Source organism: Meleagris gallopavo, chromosome 1 (genome assembly GCF_905368555.1).
Source record: "Meleagris gallopavo chromosome 1, MGAL_WU_HG_1.1, whole genome shotgun sequence".
Classification (NCBI taxonomy): domain Eukaryota; kingdom Metazoa; phylum Chordata; class Aves; order Galliformes; family Phasianidae; genus Meleagris; species Meleagris gallopavo.
The window spans coordinates 168,858,100-168,878,971 of NC_139404.1; the positions used below are offsets into that span (position 1 = coordinate 168,858,100).

The 20,872-nt window shown below is 39.9% G+C and overlaps 1 protein-coding gene across 1 annotated transcript in view; it reads left to right on the top strand.

The window, feature by feature from the left end:
• The window catches only part of LHFPL6 (LHFPL tetraspan subfamily member 6), a 135,942-nt gene extending 124,652 nt beyond the window's left edge, over nt 1–11,290 (top strand). The window contains exon 4 of the mRNA XM_085215956.1: nt 10,190–11,290. Coding sequence (XP_085072082.1) covers nt 10,190–10,308 — 119 coding nt within the window. The 3' untranslated portion in view covers nt 10,309–11,290. The remainder of the gene's footprint in view (nt 1–10,189) is intronic.
• Nucleotides 11,291–20,872: the final 9,582 nt, after the last annotated feature.

Sequence of the window (20,872 nt, forward strand, 5' to 3'; positions counted from 1 at the left end):
CTGATAGGCTTTCTAAATAGTGATGAGACAGCCCAGATTGTGAAGAGGGGACCCCCTTCCTCTGTACCCATCAAACAAACACATTTTTGTGTCTGTTCGAAGGAAATACTTAAAAAGGCTGCAGGATTTTCATTTACGTGTAAGTGGATTAGGATATTCTCTTCTAGAAAACTGAGCTGACATTGTGACATGCCCACCGGTTTGCTGCTCTCTTTAACATTGGATATTCATTTGATTATTTTTTTTTAAGTGAACTACATCCAAGTGGTTTACTTAACAAATGTGCATTTAATTGGTCTAACTTTTTGATCAAATAAAAGTGTTTGTACAATTTGATCTCTACAAAGGAGAGTCATTCTTCAATTGAAGATACCCTGCCAAGGATAACCCCATTTGTTGATTAAATTGCATTCAATAGATGAGCTGCTTTGCTAATGAGGAGAGGAGTAACCTCTGTAAATAGACAGACTGGCACACCTGTAGAAGGACCTGTCTGCTCATCTCTAGCAATCTGTTTTTGCCACAGTGAAAAGAACACCACGATAAACTAGAACTATGACAAATGATTCCTGGTAAACCTTGTTGCAGCAAGGTTGCTGTGGTATTTCCAGATCTCTGTTATGATTCCCAAGTCCCTGCAATCTGGTGAGACCTGTACGGAGGCACTGGGACCTCATTCCATGCTGTGGCCACCTAAGATCGTGGGTGCAGCTGAGTTTCCACCGAAACATCAGTCTACGAAGCAGAGAATTCTTCTGCTGTTTTTAGGTTGGAAACTCCGAGAAGGATGATAATAATAATAAATAAGGGTGAGAGGAAAAAGATGGTCATGTTTTAAACTCATATAATTGTTTGTCAAGTGACTGACTGAAAGTCTTTTGTCTAATTATCATTACCTTAGATAGAGACTGGAGTTACAAAACTACCAGTACACATGATAATTTGACTGCCTTTCTCTTTTACCAAATCCCTGAGGAAGGATCACAGTCATAATCTCTTGTCACCACGCAAGCTGTTGCTGTTATGCTGCATTATGTACGCACCGGAGTCACCCGTGAGCTCATTCAGGACAGCACTGCTGTGGCACATCATCCTCAGCAGTACACAGCTGCTGACCGAAGGGTGTGAATGTGAGTCAGATCTGCAGAATCCTGTGGCCTGCTAAAGGAACTTGCAGGCAATTTCCTCAAAGCAAGTACCTTTATAACTATAACACGTAGCACACGTTCAATTTTGCTGAGCTTGAGAGGCTAATACCCTGTTTTGTTTTCATTTCTAACTGTACCAGACAAGAATACCAGCTCAAAAAAATACTTCTTTTTAAGCAGGAAATTCTTTAAAGCGAGGGAATGAACATTAAAGTGAGTCTGCATTAAAGTGAAGACTGCACCAGATATATGAAAACGCATCTACATTTTGCAAAACTCCTACTTTGATAAAAAGCCTTCTGAACTTGCATGTTTTTTTAAGACAGTACTGGTGTACATTTGTGTGTTTACGTTAGCATTGGGGTTGAATGTCTAAACTCAACAAGAAACTTCATTTCAGGCCATCACTTTCCCTTGATGCCCATGCAGAGGCTGCTCAGTTGTTGCATGCTCATCTCTGTTGTGATGGGTGTGGAGAAAGCTAAATCCCACAGAAAGTGTTGGAGAGGACAGGACATGTTCAACTTAATTCACAAAATCAAGCCTTGGTTGGCATCTGGTAAAACAGCAACACATGAGCAATACCCAAGTGCCCGAACAGCAAAATGCTTATCTGGAGTGAGATTCACTTGTTTAAATGTTGATGACTCATGCCACTTTAGGTGCCTTAGGAAATTTCATCTCATTTCTAGCTGCCACTCCCCTACCACCAGAGGTATGAAATGATATTAACCTGAAAGAATGAAGACATTTTATTTAATTTAAACCTCAAATTTTAAGTTGAACTGTATGGGGAAAAAAAAAATAGTCTTCCTTTGAGGAAGTCCAGTGTGCTAGGCAGCCAGGGTTTAGCCTGAATTTTTGATATCCTACCTCTTTTTATGAGACATTACTCTTTATGTTGTATATGCCATAGACCTGTTTTATTTTCTACTGGTGCTAAGGAAGATCCCACACAGAAGCTCGCTGTTTGCTGTTCAAACTACTTTCAGGGCATATCTTTGAGTTTCATGATGCTTTTATTTGCTAATAAAGGTGGTGAAAATCACAGATCTGGCAGTAAGTGCTGGCAGGACTCAGGTGTGGCTGTAGGCATGCCATGCCCTGCCTACCCACCCTGTGGCTGCTGCCACAGCCTGCCTGACATGCCTTCTGTGCTTGTTTGAGTTCATGCCATCCTTCTGAGGCTGGGAACATCCCCTTCCCTCTTTCTTCTTCAAAGTCCCACTAGATCCTCTCCCGTTGTTTCGTGTCCTCCAGCTGTCACGCTCCGTTGCTGATCGTCATGCATAGGGAAGTCTAATGCAGCAGCAGCCAAAGCAACCCAAGCAGATGGCTGCAAACATGTACCTTCATTTGCCCTCCGATTTTTTGGGCTGTTGGGAGAGGGCTCCCCTGGTGAATGTGTCTGCGTGGAGAGCAACTTCACAGGCTGGCTTCCACCCTGCGCTTAACTATCAGCTAAATTGTCCTCAGAAGATCTCAGAAGCTTCTCTGTAGAAGGATATTTGTTTCCAAAGATCATTATTATTAAGGTTCCTCTCTATCATTTTTAAAGGACTTCAATCTTAAAGACAACTGTTGCCTTGATAATTATTTTTGCTAGAGGAATATGAGAGTAAATGATCTCTAAAAGCAAACTGCAGTTACTAAAACAACAACATAAAAAAAAAAAAACAAAACCAAACAAAACAACTCTCACAGAGAGCAGTGAACATTAAAATGAGCTTTGTCAACTAGTTAATTGGGCCTTAGGTGGCATCATCTCAACATCTGGCTGAGCGTTGACATACAGTGCCAAAACTATCAAGGAAAGCGCTTAGAGGGGAGGACAATTTATTAGAATCCTATTAAAGGCAAAGGCTTTATAGCTCTATTTTTATGAGCAATCCTTCTGAGAAAGCTGGTTGCTTTGTTCACAGATCCCCTCGCGCGGCTCAGAGATTTTACTGGGGCTGAGCACAGTTTTTATAAGCGTGCCTGAGCTGCAGCTGCTAAGCTCATAGATAAATGAATTAGTCAGCTTTTGTGCTAGTAAAGAGAGTTGTTTCATCAAGAAACATTTCCTCTTTGGTGCTACCTAGTTATCTTTCATTCTTATTTCTTTGCAAGACTTTGGTGAATATATCCTGTCTAACCTACCTTTGCCAGAGTTAGACCAAGAACCCTCTGGAGTGAAGGGAGGCAAAGAGGAACAACCAGAAGGGGACTCAGACCACCTGGGAGCAAGTGCCTGCTGCTCCTTATTACTAGAAAAGGGCATCTAAACTTGCTATTTGGGATCCCTTCACAAATAAAGGGATTAAAACTAGGTACTACTACTAGACTAGGGTCCACTCAGTGTACTTTAGATGACTACCTTAAAATGAAATGCATCACACTTTTTCTCTCCGCTGTCTCCAGAGGCGATCTGGGGAACTAATCCAGTGTGGATTTCTGCATTGTGAATGTCCAGGGAGAGATGAAATTAATTTCATTTTATAGAGTAAGTGAGCTTTCTGCTGACTTCTTCCAGTGGTCTGAGAGAGCTCCTGTTTAGTAGTACATGAGCTATTTGCTCTTGGGATTTTGAGCATTGTAATTGTCACAAAGTATTTCATAGAATCACAGAGTCATTAAGGTTGAAAAAGATCTCTGATATCATCCAGTCCAACCATCCACCTGTTTCTCCTTTGCTGTTTCACAATAAATCCACACAGCAAATTCAAGATTTGATTAAACAAAATTATGCAATTTTGAAGGTATATTATTTGTATCCTTCAAAGAAAGAAGGATTTTGCCATGGGAGTGTTTGCAAACAGCAGAGCTGAACAACTTGAAAGTTGTTGCTTCTTTTGCCACTTTTACACTTCTGAACTTCATGAGGCTGCCCAGAGAAGCTGTGGGTGCCCCAACCCTGGAGGAACTCAAGGCCAGGTTGGATGGGGCCCTGGGCAGCCTGAGCTGCTTGGTGGCACTGCTCACTGGGTTAGGGCTGGGTGGGCTTTAAGGTTTCTTCCAACCCAAGCCATTCTATGATTCTATGACAAACCAAAATACTCATGCAATTGATTTTGCCAGTAATAATTAACCAAAATAGCATGAGCTCTACACATGAAAGAAGTAATATATTTTTGAAGAGGCCTTCGGAAAGTCCGATCCATACAGTAGACAAAAAGAAACCACCTTCACCAAATTGATCATTGTGTATTGTGCTGTTTGTTCAGCTGCAGATTTACCTTACATAGCATACTTTCTTTGTTTCACATAACTACTTGAATCCTTTCTGGATGCATTCCAAGTTTTGACTTCTTTCCCTGCTTTTGAAGGTGATTTCAAATGATGTTTTTTCATTGTGTAGCTGTCAAGAAAAATATTCTTTAGCTATTTATCTTGGCTTTGTTTCAAAATAATTGTCCCTTCCTATTAATTAGCTGATTATCTTTTACATTCATTTGTGGCTTTCGTATCTCTAAATCCCAATACATCCCTTAACATCACATTTCTTGGTTTCTTCTTTGATTACTTTTTTCAGCACCCTGATTGATCACAGGAATTCACATTCCCCTGTAGTACAGGACTCTCATATGAAACTGTTAATTAGAGTTCTTGCACAAGTTTTTGCAAGTAACAATTGTATCTTTTATTTTTGAAGGTATATTATTTGTATTCTTCAGTGTGGGCAAATCTGAAACCCTTTTTCCTTAATCTTGGAAAACAGACTGTACTTAGGATTAACTGTTCAGAGCCTGCCAAATACTGGCAGGCTGAAAGCTCAAGATAGCCCCGACATTAACAGTAAATAAGGTGCAAATATTTAAGATACTAAGTCTTGCAATTAACAAATTTGCATCCAAGACACTTTCATATTCTGGATAGTTTCCATAAGTGCCAATTATTGTTATTTTAGATGAACAACATATGTTATTTCCAGGACCTTGATAACTATATGTTTTTTTTTATAAGACATCAGAAGTATAAATCCTGGTAAAATTCAGTTTTAGCAACTGGATCCTGGAACAGCTCCACAGGAGATCAAGTATCCACAAAGTTCCTGTTGCCAAAGTTCACTCACTCCCAAATTTCTCTTAATCTTTATTTGCCTTACATATTGGAGGAGGGGAAGGGAACAGAGGTCACATTTCACGGCCTTGAGGATTACGTTAGAAATCAGGAAGAGGCATGGAAGTTTTTGTGAATAATCCCTTCCATCACTGCAACACTAGCCTTTCACATTCACTGATGTTTTTCAATTTAGCAAATATTGTTTTATATTCTATGGGATATCTTTCTGCTGAGTCCTTCTTTGATGCTGTCCTCATTCACCTTGCTTTTGTACTTCATCCTCAGGGACTGCAATGTCTTTCAGTCCTTTTACAAAGGAGAGGAGCATGATAATGCTACTCTTCCCTCCTTTTGTTTGCTTGGAAAGTGGCCATCCAGCTCTATAGCTGCAAGGTCTGTGATTGTCTGATTTCACAGTTAATCCTGACGCTCTCTTACTGCCTATCTCAAATGTGAAAAGAGAGTTCATAATGCCAGTTTTACCAGAGCTGACTTGGATGGTTCTGCTTCACTGAGTCACCAGAAGGCAAAAGCTCCAATTAGTTATGCTTTCCTTTCCAGAATTAATAAAAAACCAAAACCGCAGCTCACATTTTCTCCTACATACTGATCTGTTAGGTAAAGACTGATTAGTAAAGAGCAGCAACACTTCCATGCAGAGAAGGGAGTTGCTGTGGTGCGTATCATCTGTATCAGCCAGAAGAGCACTTCAGTTGGTGGGGAGTTTACTTTGGCATGAAACAAGATCAGCCCATCTTATGCGCAGGAACATGTACACATTCTTGCATGCATCTCCACACACCCCTGGCACACTTCTACAAATATATATTTCTCTTCACTCTTGAGGAAAAGAACACCTTTTCTGTGTATGTGAAAATTTACAAAATTGCACTTATTTAATTCTATCATGTAATTAGGTAGCATTGCTCTTCATTCTAGAGATTTGGCGTTAATTTCAAAAAATTATTTCAATAATTCTGATGTTTAATATTCTGGGCTGTGTGAAGGCAAAGTGCCCTTCTTGATGGCCAAATTCAAGCCTGGTTCTGTGTAAAGTTTTTAATCATTTGCTTTCCTCTGAATACATGGTTAGTCGCACTGATGTCAGTACAGTAAAGGTTGAACATGAGAAAGGATTATTCTACAGCACCTGTTATTGCACTATTTATAAAAACTAGTAATTAATAATTAATTGTAACTAATTAGCAAGTAATAGTAACTGATTTGTAAAAAATAAAATGCTAGAAAGCAAAGTCTATATTTGCCATGATAAAGCATTTTGATAGGTGTATCTCTTTCCATTTGGTACTATATTTAATTACTTATTAACCCTACTTTTCATAAAGCTTCATTTTTCTTATAAATTGATAGCTTAATATCAAAGTGAAAGAAAAACAACTCTGCAATTTAAACTGCAGTTAATTTGCCCAATTATTGGCAACCACTAATTTTTCTTGAGGGTGCAGGGGATTAAAATAGCAAATACACATAGTAAAATGAGAACACTAATGCAGAAACATTTTTTTCTTGCACAATAAGGGTAGTATATTTTCGGTTTGACATGTAGCTATGCAGTTTAGGCAATCTTTCATTTCAACAAGTACTTTTAAAATAGATTCTCTCTGGCCTCATAGCTATACTAATCTATGAACTTAGGACTTACCTCTACTTAAAATGAAAAGTATGGCTAAGTCCTATGCCCTCAGACCTTCCCTGCTGCAGGCGCTTCTTCTGCACTTGAAATAGCTTGAAATGCTGTTCTGCTCAGCATCATCCAAGTACAGATCAAGCTGTTTTGTCTGAGGCCTCCCATTGCTCCTGACACAGGCTGGAAATAATGGCCAGGTTTATTGCTTTGTTATTATTGCTCAAAGGTCAAGCTTCCTGTTCTTTCATCCATTGTTCTGCACTCTCCCGTTCTTATATTTGTTCATCTTGACCCAGTTCACACCTGTGAACTAGATTGCATTTGTTAGATTAAGGGACTGCCTGCCATGCCTCAGAGCACTAAGTAGGACAGTGATCCTTAGAGTAAATGGAGCACGGTATGAAGAAATAGATGCTATTCTCCTCATCCAAGACTGAATGTGCATGGTGTATTTGTTAGACACATCTCTGATACTAATTTAACATGCCTTCTTAATATGTATTAGGTGCACTCTTCTCCTCTTCAATGACCAGTGAGCAGAAGTTGAAATCACATCATGCAAAGGTCAAATTTACTTCACTCTATTCCATGTAGGTCACAGCTTTGGGCAGTGCAAGCAGGCAAATCTTTAAACTATTTTTAAGTAGTATTTAAATGTTTAGTTTCTATACTTGGAAGCATCACAATGAGAAAGTTTTAAATTTTGAAGCTGCCATTACAATTCTTTTGTAGCTTTAGGAATACTTAACAGTTCAAAAGACCTATCAGATGTAGTCGATCACCTTCAACTCTGGTATAAACATGATCATTTTCAAAGCAATCCAGTGAATTTAGACATATGGTATGTGCTTAATTCTGGTTTTGAAAATCCCAGCAGAAACCACAGACGTGTGTGTACAGGTAAAGGAATTGTCCAGAGATAGGTCTGTCCTATCCAGAGACTGGTGTACAGTCGGGCAAGGATCATTGCCAGGGACACTGGAAGGCACTTGGCAGCTCTCCATGATTTCTGATGGTCTTCTCTGTTGCAAGTCAGATTCTTTGTGTGGTCTTTTGTAAGGGAGCCAAGAATTGTTTCAATCTACGGAACACATCAAGATTACAAAACCAAATAAATATCTCTCTCTACTGCAGCACATTCAGGGGAGCTAATACTGAGCCCAACCCAAGGCCTCAGCTCCTAAAATTCTCTGATCATGGAAGTATTGTTGTTTCACTGAGCCTTTTATAGAAATAAAAAGAAATTGAGTATTATGAAGAAATGAAACAAGTAGTATGCTGCATGCTGTGGCATCATCCCGATGTCTGCAGAAGGGACATGAACATAAGTGTTGCCTCCCACTCACATTCGTTATAAGACTGGCCAGCCACTATCCTGCAGACAGCTGATGGACATGCTGTTTGCCTTCAGGCATGCTAATACTTTTGACATGTTGAAATGTACAGACATCTTGTGCATCTTGTGCCTAAGGCAGGATTAGCAGTCTTGATAACTGTCCAGTCGACAAGCCTGGTCCTCAAGAACATCATTAGGACAAAGTATGGATGTGCCACCTGTTTCAGCTCTTTCTAGGTGGAAACTGTTGTTACCTTCTGTTCTCTGGAGGGAGGAATAGTTTCCAGCAGGTGGGAAGGAGGTGTAGTATTACTGAGAGTGCTTACTGGTCGGAGAAGAGAGATGGTACTTCAGTAGGAGAGAGAAAACAGTCGAAATCAAGATGACCGACATGATGAAGCCAAATTGATGATGACTATTAAGACTGATTGAAGTCCTGAGGAGTAGAATCATAGAATCACCAAGGTTGGAAAAGACCTCCAAGATCTAGTCCAACCGTCTGCCTATCACCAATATTTCCCACTAAACCATATCCCTCATTTCAACATTTAAATGTTACTTGAACATCTCCACCACCAGGGATGATGACTCCACTACCTTCCTGGGCAGCCCGTTCTAGCTCCTGACCGCTCTTTTGTAGAAGAAATATTTACTGACATCCAATTTGAGGCCTATTGCCAGTTACGCAGGAGAAGAGGCTGACCCCCTCCTCACCATAACTTCCTTTCAAGCCATTGTAGAGAGCGATAAGGTTTACCCTGAACCTCCCCTTCTCCAAACTAACAATCTCATTTCCCTCAGCTGCACCTCATAAATTCTGTGCTCCAGACCCCTCACCAGCTTCATTGCCCTTCTCTGGACATGCTCCAGAGCCTCAATGTCTTTCTTGCAGCAATCAGCCCAAAACGAACACAGTACTCAAAGTGCAACTTCACCAGTGCTGAGTACACGGGGATGATCACTTCTCTGCTCCTGCTGGCAACACTTTCTCTGATAGAAGCTAAGATGCTATTGGCCTTCTTGGCCACTTAGACAGTAATAGCAGTGTTGCCTGGAAGGAGAGCAATCAATTTATGGTTCACTGTGGGGTTTCTCAACACCATTTTTTTGAGGATTAGTTTGACCTATATAATGACACTGAGGCCCTTTAAAAGTATTGAAGGCCATATTAAGACATTATGAAAACACACTGGGCTAAATATCCATGAAGTTTTAAGTAATGGGTGGAGACATTGGGTGGGAACAGGGAAGTCTCTCTCCTTTTGTATTTTAATGAAATGTGATAATCACTGGCAGTCTGATCTTAGTGTGAATTAAGGATCTGTTTTGCTTTTGGTGGCAACTTGTGAAAATACTGGGATGCACTGGTATCTTCATTTCCACTACACCAGCACACAACTGTTCTGCTGCTGTTATTAGTCCTGTGCTGGTTTGTCACTGTCATACTGGTGTGTTGCCCATCACTTCTCTTTGAGCACACTGCTTGCTCACCCTACTAGCAGGGTAGGCAAGAGGTAGGATTTGTGGACTCCTCTCCCATAGAAGCCCCTGTACAATTTGTTCTACAACATCATGCTCCTTTGGCCTAGAAAGTCTCTGTTTCTCCTCTTGAGAACCCAGTGTCCTGGCCTGTCACTTCATATCCTCTTCTCCTAGATGGAGACATTACATGAGACTGTGGAGCTGGTATGACTCTGCTGCTTCAGATGCTGTCCCGAATCAGTCCAATTGGAAACCCACAAGTCCTGAAAATATGCTTAGAAATGTGGGAGCTCATTTATTTCGTCAGTAAATGCATATTGTTGGAGCAGAGATTTATGTAGAAAAAATAGCTTTTTCATAGTTCTCCCATCTGCGTTCCTCCACGTTTTTGCTGCAGGGTAAAGCAATGAATGGTACCACAGGCTGTACTTGGGTTTAGCAGGCCGAGAGGCACCTGCTCTACTGCTGACATGTGTTTGGAGCCAGCAGCCTCTGCCTTTCCTATCATGTCTTGCTCTGTTTCCCTTGCAGGAACCTGCGAAATCGGCTGGGCTTACTACTGCACAGGTGGGGGTGCGGCAGCAGCCATGCTGGTGTGCACCTGGCTGGCCTGCTTCTCAGGCAAGAAGCAGAAGCAGTATCCCTACTGAGCAGGCCCGGTGCGGGCAGCCGCCAGAAGCACAAGGGGCCTGCAGGTGTCTTCTGGACCACAATGACAACAAAAAGGAAAATTTTAAGTGCTTTCATTCTGAAACTCAGTAGGATGGGCTGGTGGGTGGCATTGGGAGCCCTGGGGAAGAAGGTGAACCATGGACCAAAGCCACCCCGCCAGGCAGGTTGGGGAAGGGCCTCACCAGAACCTGCCTGTGGCCCACCCCACAGAAATGTAACCACATAAACAAGGAAAACTCCACTTTGGCAAATTGTGACATTCTGCGTGCACTAATTAATTGAGGGATTAGTGAGGAAAAGATGTTGCTGGGAGGCTGGGGCAGTGCCCCTGCAATGCGGTGTTCCCAAAAGCACACACACACAGATGTTGACCATGGCACAAAATGAGTAGAGAGGAAACCTTTTTGGTGCGATTCTTCTTTCTTTCTTTTTTTTTTTTTTAGAACTTCTTTTTGGTGGTTTAAATTTCAGTGTTACAACACTTTTTAATCTATAGATTACACCTAATAAAAGGACCAATAAGCCACTTTATCAGTATTTTGTATGTTCTCTGCACATTTCTCTTCCTCAAACATTTAGCCATTGCTTATTCATCCCTATAGATCTTTTATTAAGCCTCTGTGTTTTCATCATTATTACAAAAATGCAGCATAATAACTTGGCAGATGTAGCCGTTGCCTATAGTACTTTTATGAAGTGCAGTAAATGGGCATTTTTCTGTCCATTGAAAATTCCACTTACGGTACTGTAGAACTCTGTTGGTTATGCGAGACTGACAGGGAACTTATTACAGACATAGATTTTTGTCTCTGTTATGTTTAGCTCATTGATGTCGTATTGTGCTGTACCATGTTTATTATTTCAATATTCATTTTTGTAAAAAAAAAAATTATATATAAATGTGCTATTTTATGTTTGTATTTGAAAAATCTCTGTAAATAAATTTTTCCTTGATCAATACTTTCAATTTGTGGTTGTGTCATGAGATGAAAAAATTCCCTTCTTAGATCCCCATTTAAAAAAATGTCTTGGAAATAATCAAAGCTTTTAAACCATACTGTATCTTTTTTTCCTTGTAAAACACATGCATTTAGGATTCATCTGCATAGCCTGAGGATGGATGTCTGCTAGCACTTAAGACAAGCCAGCACGTCCGACATTTTTGCCTGATGCTGTTAGGTATGGTGTAGGACATCACAGAGACCTTCCCCATTCTGGCCTGGACACAGCATTTCACACAGTATCGGTATCCCTTTTAGTTGACTGAAACAAATCCTTACTATTTTAATAACAGCCACACTGACTAAAATGCCTACAAGGGAGGTAGTCCCCTCATGAGGTACTGGCACTGTATTTAAAAAACTAAAAATAATTTTTAAAAAGACCTCTTAATATAGTTAAGAAAAATAATATTAATTTGAGATATGGGAATTTTTAAGGGATTTTCAGTCATAGCACTGTTGCTGCCATTCAAATGTGTTTTTCTACTCTGTTTTTCCAATATGATACTTCTGTCATTGCCTGTTTCAAAGCTATAATGTGTATACTAATTATGTTTCTGCTGGTTAATAGCATATGTGCTGTTGTAACTCTGAAACTCTAAATTGATCTGTACATTGCACTGGGCAGCTTTTCAGAAGTGCATAGAAATAGCAATGTCAGTTACAGTGATCAGTCCTTATACCGATGAACTGGATTTTATATAAGTTGATTATAGGCTACATACTATTTTTCACTTTATAGTGTTGTGTGATGAATATAAAATTGCACCTTATCCTTCCCAGATTAGCCCATAATAGCCATATCACATCCAGTTGCAGTTCTGGTGAGAACCACACCAACCATGCCATGGAGTCATGGAGCAGCAAGTGAGCTTGTCTCTCTGCAAGCTCTTCTTGCGGCACCAGCAGCAGTAGGATGCAGAGCACTACACCCCTTCCTCCTGCTTCCAAGTCTTCTGGGCTCATCCCTTCTCAATAAACTGTTCCAAAACCTGCTGGTGGAAATCAGTGGTATTCCATATACTATCACAGTAAGTATGAATTTACCCCACAGTATTGTAGATTGATGCTTTATTAAAACCAAGAGTGGTATAAACACAACGTTGACTGTGGTTCTCCTGGCTTGAGTTGGATCCTTGGCAAATTCCTCTTGCTGCCTTTCCATGATGTGTAACTGCAGAAAGATGTCTTCTATTCCTCTGAACCTGCATTTTGCTGTATAAGTATAATCACTATAAAAATATAAGTTATTACTTTCATGTTGACCCTCCCTACATTAGTTCCTTGTCACTGCAGCATGGAGATCATATTGTCTTGTTTTAGATCTTCCTGCGGTTAGATTCTGGTATGATTTATACTGAGAAACTGAAACTATGCAGTTATTTCATGAAGAAAATTACTTGTTTTGTTTTGTTTTGTTTTGTTACAATGCCATAAAATACATAATGATTGACTTTTTTTGAATCTGTATACAATCTCCTTTTTAATTTGGAATTGACTAAAATACCAATTTTGAATAATCAAGCCAATGATATATGCTGCATCTGCTCTGTAGCTGGTTATCGTATAACCTTCATCTGCTGTGATATGAATCACAGCTTAATTTAATTAGGTTTGTCCATACTTGTGTATTTTGGTTCTGATAGTCATTTTGCTCTAGAATATGAATACCATATTTTACAGCCATCAGGCATCAGAGCTACAAACTCCAATAACTTTGAACCAGAAAAAAGACTGCTTTCAATTTCACCATATTAATTGTCAATTAAATATTTACTATGTTTAATTTTCCATTTATTTGTTCTTGAAGATGAGGAACATGGCCCTTCATTTGTCAAAACAATCATGAAAACACGGGCAAGCTCCTAGGCTATTGAATTTTATCCCTGTCATTACTGGCAATTGTATCATGTAATCCTGCCTAGAAATTTATCAAGCTCTGTTTTAAAACTATTTAAACAGTTTTCCCTCTGAAACTATATTATTATTTCAAAGTTTCACTCTCTGTGTGATTTGATGTTTTCTGAGTTCCAGAACACCCTCTATTCTGAGGTTCATTCGCAAAATGGATGGCAGTGGTCACAGGATGCTTCCAAGAAATACTCTACGGGAAGCAAGTTTTACCCATCACATCTAATCCAGGAGCTACATAGAAAAAAGTCGTATGGTTACAGACTGCTGTTCAGTATCAGAAGCTACCTTAGGATAAGTCACAGGATACTTCTGCAGGACAAATCAGGTGGGAAGGGACCTTGAGGAGATCTCTAATCCAATGTAGTGCTTAAGGTAGGGACAGGTGTCTCAGGGTTTTATCTCATCTGATCATGAAAGCCTTTAAAAGACTGATGATGGTACATCTCTTGGTGGCCTGTGGTGCTCCCAGACTGTCTTCATGGGGAAGAATTTTTCCTTATAACAAGTCTGAACAGCTCTTGTTTCAAATAACAACCGATGTCTCTCATTCTCCCACCAAGCATCAGTGAGAAGAGCTCATCTCCATCCTTTCTGTCACCTTTCACCAAACTAAATATACATCAAAAATGGCTGCTTCTGTTGGACCTACTCCACTTTGCTGATATCTTTCTTCAACCAGGGTGGGCAAAACTGGATGTGATATCTACATGTGCTGATCAGAGGAGGACAATCACTTGCCTACAGGTGCTGGCCCTACACCTCTTAGTGCAGTCCAAGAGGCTGCTGCCCATTGTTGATGGCAGGACATGCTGCTGGCTCCTGTACTGCTCACTGTCTCCGGCTCCAAGATCCTTTCTGCAGAGCAGCTCCCTGGCCAAGCAGCCCCAAACTGCATCACCGCAGGGGTTTCTTCCTTCCCAGGTGCATGACTTGGCATTTGCCCTTTCTGAATTTCATAAGATTCCTCTCATTCTGTGACCCCAGTCTGCCTCAGTCCTTCTGAATGGCAGCCCTGCACTTAAGTGCATTATTAACTGGTTTCCCCATCTTGATGTCATCTTCAAATTTGATGAGAGCGCTTAACCTCCTCCAAGTCATTCACAAGGCCATTAAACAAAACAGGTCACGAGACAGACCTGTGACAGCCCACTTATCACAGACATCCACGTAAAGTACAACCAGTAACTAAGACTCTCTGAGCCTTGCCATACAACTAAGCTTTTCCCTGGCTGATTGTCCACCCAGTGGACAATACAGTGACTCAATCTTGGTACAGAATCTGTGTCAAAAACTTTGCAAAAAATCAGTGCAAATTATACCTACTGTGGCTCCTCCCTCGGTTGCAAATTCATCATTTTATCATATAAAACCACCATGCAGGTCGTGGTGTAGATTTTACTCTTGATAAATGCGTGCTTCAAGTCAGCAAAACAAATGAAAATAAAACTTTGGGTCCCAGCTGCCTTTCTGCTTTGCATAGCTAAATATAGAACAATGGTTATCAACTAATCTCCAAATATGCAAGGTAGAGAAAAAAATGAGCTATGGAGGAATCTGTATATAAATTTGAACGAGGCAAGTGGAGGTGAAGGAAATTGGTGCAGTAGATTATTTATGTAAGTGAGATCTTTGGAAATGGATTCGGGAGGACACAGTTTGAGTAGGAAGTTCTCGCAGTGGAACCCTTCTAGAGCTGGGGACTTTTGTCACCCAAACAGCATGGTGTGCAGTCCCAAGCCTCTTGTCCTAAGGACTAATGCAGTATTCTCTGAAAGTGCAAATTCTGTCACGCAGATATTAAGTCCAAGAGAAGATTTTCTGCATAAATATGAAGTTTGAGAGGACTTGTCTGGATTTTAAGAGGGCATTATGTTCTTTGTGTAAAATAAGCTATTATTTTTCAAAACTTGCATGTTGAGAAATGACTCAGTTTTTCACTAAGTCCCACAGTATTTGTTCCTTCCCAAAATACATATGTATTTTCGTGGAGGAAAAAACCCAAACTTCAAAAATGCTTTGACTCTGAAATGAGAGTTAGCTGGCTTCCGAGGTGGCTTAACTCCTCTATTTCCTTTTTCTTGATAGAAAATTCATAAATCACTTGCAACTGTGATTTATCTGTCATTCTGGAGTTTGAAATAGTCTATGAAAAATATCAAACTGAATGACAGGAAAGATAATCTATACATCAAAATAAGCATTAATTCTATTCTACACACTTAACCTTTCAGAGAGACCATGGAGAATTAAGATGTGTCTTTTTTTAGAAGTGACATTTGAGAGTAATACCCTAAGCAGACAGAGTTTAAAATGTATGCCTTCTAGTAAGTATTCAGTGTTTTTATTATTGTTATTTAAATAATGATGGATCAGAGAAAATGATGAAAAATTTGGAACACGGTTTCAAGTTCAGTGTCAGGAAAGATGGCTGCTGGATTAAACTTAACTCAGTAGCCCTTTCTCATGTTCCTCACCAAGAAACAAAATGTTCTCTGAATTTTTGAGGGAGGAAAGGCTCCTTACATGGGCAACTTTATGGCTTTTTAGTCTGCTGGATGTATCTGCTAAGAGTATCAGTATGTTAGGTCTATGCAGTGTTATGATGAGCGTATTAAATGAAACCATCATGAGGAAAATGTTAATTTGAAAGGAACATATGGAATAACTTTATTATGTATATCTGCACCATCAGGGCCCATAGTACTGCTGTCTTCTTTCCTTGGCTGCAGATAAATTGTATATTAAGGATCCTCCATCACACACGTACATCTTGTGGCCCTTAAATGTCTTCTCAAAGGGCACTGTGTGTCATACTGAGCATCACTAGAGTGTGATCATCTGCAAACGTGCCTCAAGCGTGACTTTCACCAGAGTGGATATAAATCAGTAATCAAATGGGCTTGTCAGAGTGCATGTGATAAAATAATGCTAGAGCAGAGAAAAGCCATCTTTCACCTGAAGTGAAACCAACAGCAGGTCTATGTTAGCAGGGAGAAAACTTCTGCATCTTACTATTCATAGGGATGGGAGAGTTTGCTGCTATCATGGGAAGCAGCTACCAGCTCCTGTCTGCAGCAAGAGTCAGCAGCCCAAGAAGTAATTCTGTGGGCGTGCAACCACTTAGGTCATTTTCCAAACCTTTTCATTATGAAACACTTAGGGAGGCCACTGCCTCATCTTCCAAGATAGCACATTAAAGACAGAGAACAATCCCATCTTCCCTGCTCCACTCAGAGGCAGACCCTGTTTGGAAGAGGGAAATGCTCATGCATAGACCTCTTTATACATGGGACTTCTGTTGGCAAGCCTGAACAGTTGAACCAGAGGTATAGAAATGGCAGTGGCCTTGTTGCTTGGATGCTACAAGAGCTTCCGAAAACTGCATGCAGTCCTTCACTGTGTATGAATGTCTTCACTCTTTTTTCACTCACCAGCAGTGGTGGGTAACTGGCCCTCTTCACAGTGTCCAGCAAAATTAGTACGTAAGTACATTTAACAGTGTTATGCTCTTGGGCTGTTTTCCCAACAGTCATGTGGCAAAAACCCTTTTGCTCCAGCTTATCACCAGAGAACTGAGTGCTTCATCACATCATGGATGGCAGTGTGCTACACAGAACTCCTGAGCAGGTGATTTTCTTCACATTCCTCTGCTGCTAAGCCCAATAATATTACTCTATTCCTTAAGCCAGTTTTCAGGAGCCAGGGCTTTTGAAAGCATGAAACTGCACGGAAAGCAAACTGTTCAAATGAAAACTTTGTTTTCTGCTGAGGATCACAGTCATTTCCATGGACTGGGACCAAACGCTCTGACCTTGATCCAAAACTGATAGGAGCCAATGGCAAAAAGCCCACTGGCTTATCTCAGGCACAGATTCAGTGGGCAAAAGGTCATAAAAATTCTATATCTGGCTTTGTGTTATTTTCTGATTAACTGTCCAACTTTGTTTCCTATGGAGAAAGCACACACACATATCTATGAAAATATATATAGACATTTTATAAACAAAAATATCCCTGTATCTTATTTGGCTTTTTTTTTCACTTACATAAACATTTCTTATCATCTTAGAATTAACTAAACCAAAGTCATGCAAATTCAAAATACATGGAACATAATATTAATAATTAGTCTTTATTTATGAGTTACATCTTCACAAATCAGAAACTTAAAAAGCTTTTAATTGGTTATACAGGCAAAACAACAGCCAAATTTGGATAATAAAGAACCTTTTTTTGAAGCAAGCCAGCTGTGTGTCCTTATCTTGCCCGTTCCAGAGGAAGAAAATGAAAAGTGAATTAATGAACATAATGAATACTTGAAAGAATATTAAGTAAAATCTGTTATATGATGTAAGACTGTGGTGCTCAGCTGATACCAGGCTGGTTGGGTCTGAAGGGACTCCCTATTGATAAATGGAAAGGACAAAGAACAGAAAGTACAAAGGTAGTTGTATACTGGATGTTTACTGAGGACCTTGCTACAGGGCAGTAGTAGATGCTTCTATAATACACTGTGGTTCAGTAGTTCTCCATTGGAAGCATTGGGGTTGTTCTCTGAAAATAACAGTAAGCTTTCTGTTTGTACAGCATCCAGGGCAAATATTTCCAAATCTATCAATATCGCTTCTGGTTTTTGTCTTAAAGTAAAATAACTCCCACTTTCCAGCAGGACTGAGGGTTATGAAAGAATTTCCTTTCACTGAATGCTAATATCTGTTGGTAAGGAAACGCTAAAAGGAAAGTTCAGTTGAAACCCAAGCTATAATTAGGACAACATCTTTGAAATAATAAAATATTTCTTCCCTACAGCTCAGTGGCCATGTTAAGAATTATGAGTGAGATACAGCCAGTTATATTTTCAAATAACTGTCAATATACTCTTGGTTTTCTACACTTCTAGGAAATGTGCAATTGGGGTGCACCCACCTTTCTGGTTAAAATCAGAGCTCCTCTTGCAGAGCATTTGTCACCGTGCTCCCGTGTATAGACTTCAACAAGTCTGTGTCCATACAGTTCCCCCATCTTGCAGGAACCTGACCCAAAAACTTGCTGTGAAGGGCATTTGTTGCCATTCCCCACATCAAGCTCTCCAATCCTTTCCTGCATGTTGCTGCTGCAGAGCACAGCGGATGTTTCTGGAAGGTTTCAAACTGTTTCTCCTTCACTGATCAGAGTACTTAGTTTCAGGATTATAATAATCCATCACCAAGAGATTCCACAGTATACCGCTGTAAATTGATTCACTTCCCAAATTATTATATTCCAGACTCTTACAGACTACTCAACAATGTCAATATAGTAATATAAAATACTTTTTAATTTTTTTATTTTTTTATTTTTTGAGGTCTCGGGTGGCAGCATGTACCAGAAAAAGTCACAGCACAAGCAACAGGTCCATCTGTGGTAAAAAAAAAAAGTTACCTTTTGACAAGGCAACAACATACAGAAAATAAAGCCAGCCGTGCCCAGATGAGCAGTGACATTTCTAAGAGGAAATGAAATATTAAGCAATCTGACTTCACTGTCAATATGTAGAAGTGGCATTTTACCTTTCTCTGAAGAGTGACTGTTTTTGGCACATACTATTGAGCAGCTTCACGGCTCCTCAATCTACAGGTTGTTATGCTTGCACATACTGTCAACATGGAGTACTGTGAACTACTGGGCAGCTTTCTATATCTCGGGGGAAATCTGAAGGAGCTTTTAGCTAACAGAGTCAGATCGGCATATATTTTCAGGAGCTGATTTTGTGTGACCTGTGGCCTGCAGTGTAGCTATGCTTAACTCGCAGCTATCAAACAAAGCAATCAAAGAGGCCTAACAGATGACTAGACACAAACTGCTGAAAAACGCTAAGAATCTACAAATAAGATAAACTGAAAACTTACTTTTAAGTGGTATTGATAATACACTTGCATGAAAATCCTTGGTACTGATATCCCCAGTGCTATATCAGAGGGCTGTATATATATAATGTTTGCTTCCCATTTATTTATTTATTTATTTTCAATAAATTCTAGTTAGTTTTGTCTCCAGCTCATCCAATATTAGCAAGATTGAGGTCTGATTAGATGATTGTTAAGCCCTGCTCTTCTCTTCTCACTCTGCTCCTTCAGGACATTATTCTTCCCAGTGGAAGCCATTGTATTCCCTGGTACGAATACTCTTAACTCCCTACATGGACATTTCAGGGGTTTATTTATTTAAATAGACAAATGCTTTACACAAAAGATTTGGCAGCCTAGTTCATACACAGTTTCCTTTGGGAGCCACAGTAAAACTTCTGTGAATGCAGCACACAGTGCAGAGCAATTCACCAGCTTTTGTAATTAGGAAACATTGCTGACTGAACCTCATTCAGACAGATGATTTCAACAGTCAAGAAGTAAAAGTACTTAGCAGCAAAGCATGCTCTTCCTTTTTCATTGCTGCTAAGACAGTGGGACCATTCAGATCTGCCTCCAGCATAATTATAAAATGGTTTGAGCTGCTTGGAGCATTTTCAGTCAGTCTGAACGTTTATTTCCTTTTATAGCAATGCAGAGTGAAGGTGCTGACAGTCTTTAAATGCAGTGCTCGAGAAATACTGCAATTCACAATCCAGCTCCTGTGAGGTAGATAAAGACTCTGATGGATGCTCTAACTCTCTGAATGCCAGACAGTCTCCAGGACATAGAAAAGAAGAGGTCAACTTCCTAATAAAGACAATATTTTCATCTCTCTTTTAAGTCGACCCTTAGGTAACTTTTTGTTCAGAGCAGGAATCTGTCTGTAGGATTTGTGTTGCTTGCAGCCTTTTAGCTGGAATGAGGAGGTAACAGCTCTATGAAGATACGAAACACCACCATGTCTCCCAGCCTCAGGAGGCATGTCCAAAATGACAACTCAACCCATTTGCAGGGATGATCTAATACATCTTGTCTGCACACAAGATGCTTCTAGATTATTCAATGATGAATTCAATTGCTTGTGCTCTGGCTGACCTGATTGTTCAGTGTCAAAATCCTGAGCACCATGGAAGTTGAAAAGGGCATTCAAGTATTTAGCAGGAATGTTTCCTAAATAGAAGCTTCAGAGACCAAATTGCAACACCAACCATCTTTCCTGCTTCTCCCAGTCTTATGAGTGTTCTACATTCAAGGCCACTTCCAGATGTTCCCCATATTATCACTACTTCTTCCAGTCAACTTATGTACATCTTTGCAACTGTTTACTCTTCACCCATCTCCTTACTTGTTCAGTTGTCTGGCATCTATAGCCATCTGTGTTTTCTTAATGGATTAAAAAAGGAAGATGAAACGCATCTGTGTTTTTCAGTATTATTTCATGAAAACATGCTAGTTTGTATAACAAAGATTCACACACAAAAAAATCAAGGGAGTTATGTCCTAGAGATCCTTTTAGTGCCTAAGAGGCATGCATCGTGGAAAGTGTTTACTGTCTCCTGAGTAATGGAGTCTGTGATAAGCAATTTGTTTTGTGAGAAAACAATGTCATCTTAAGTACCTGAAGGATATAATAATGGCTGTCCCACACTGTCAGCATTTCATTGTATGGCTTGACTTCTTTTTAATACACTGCTGTATTAATGCAGAGAAAACAAAAAATTGCTGCAAACATGTTAGAT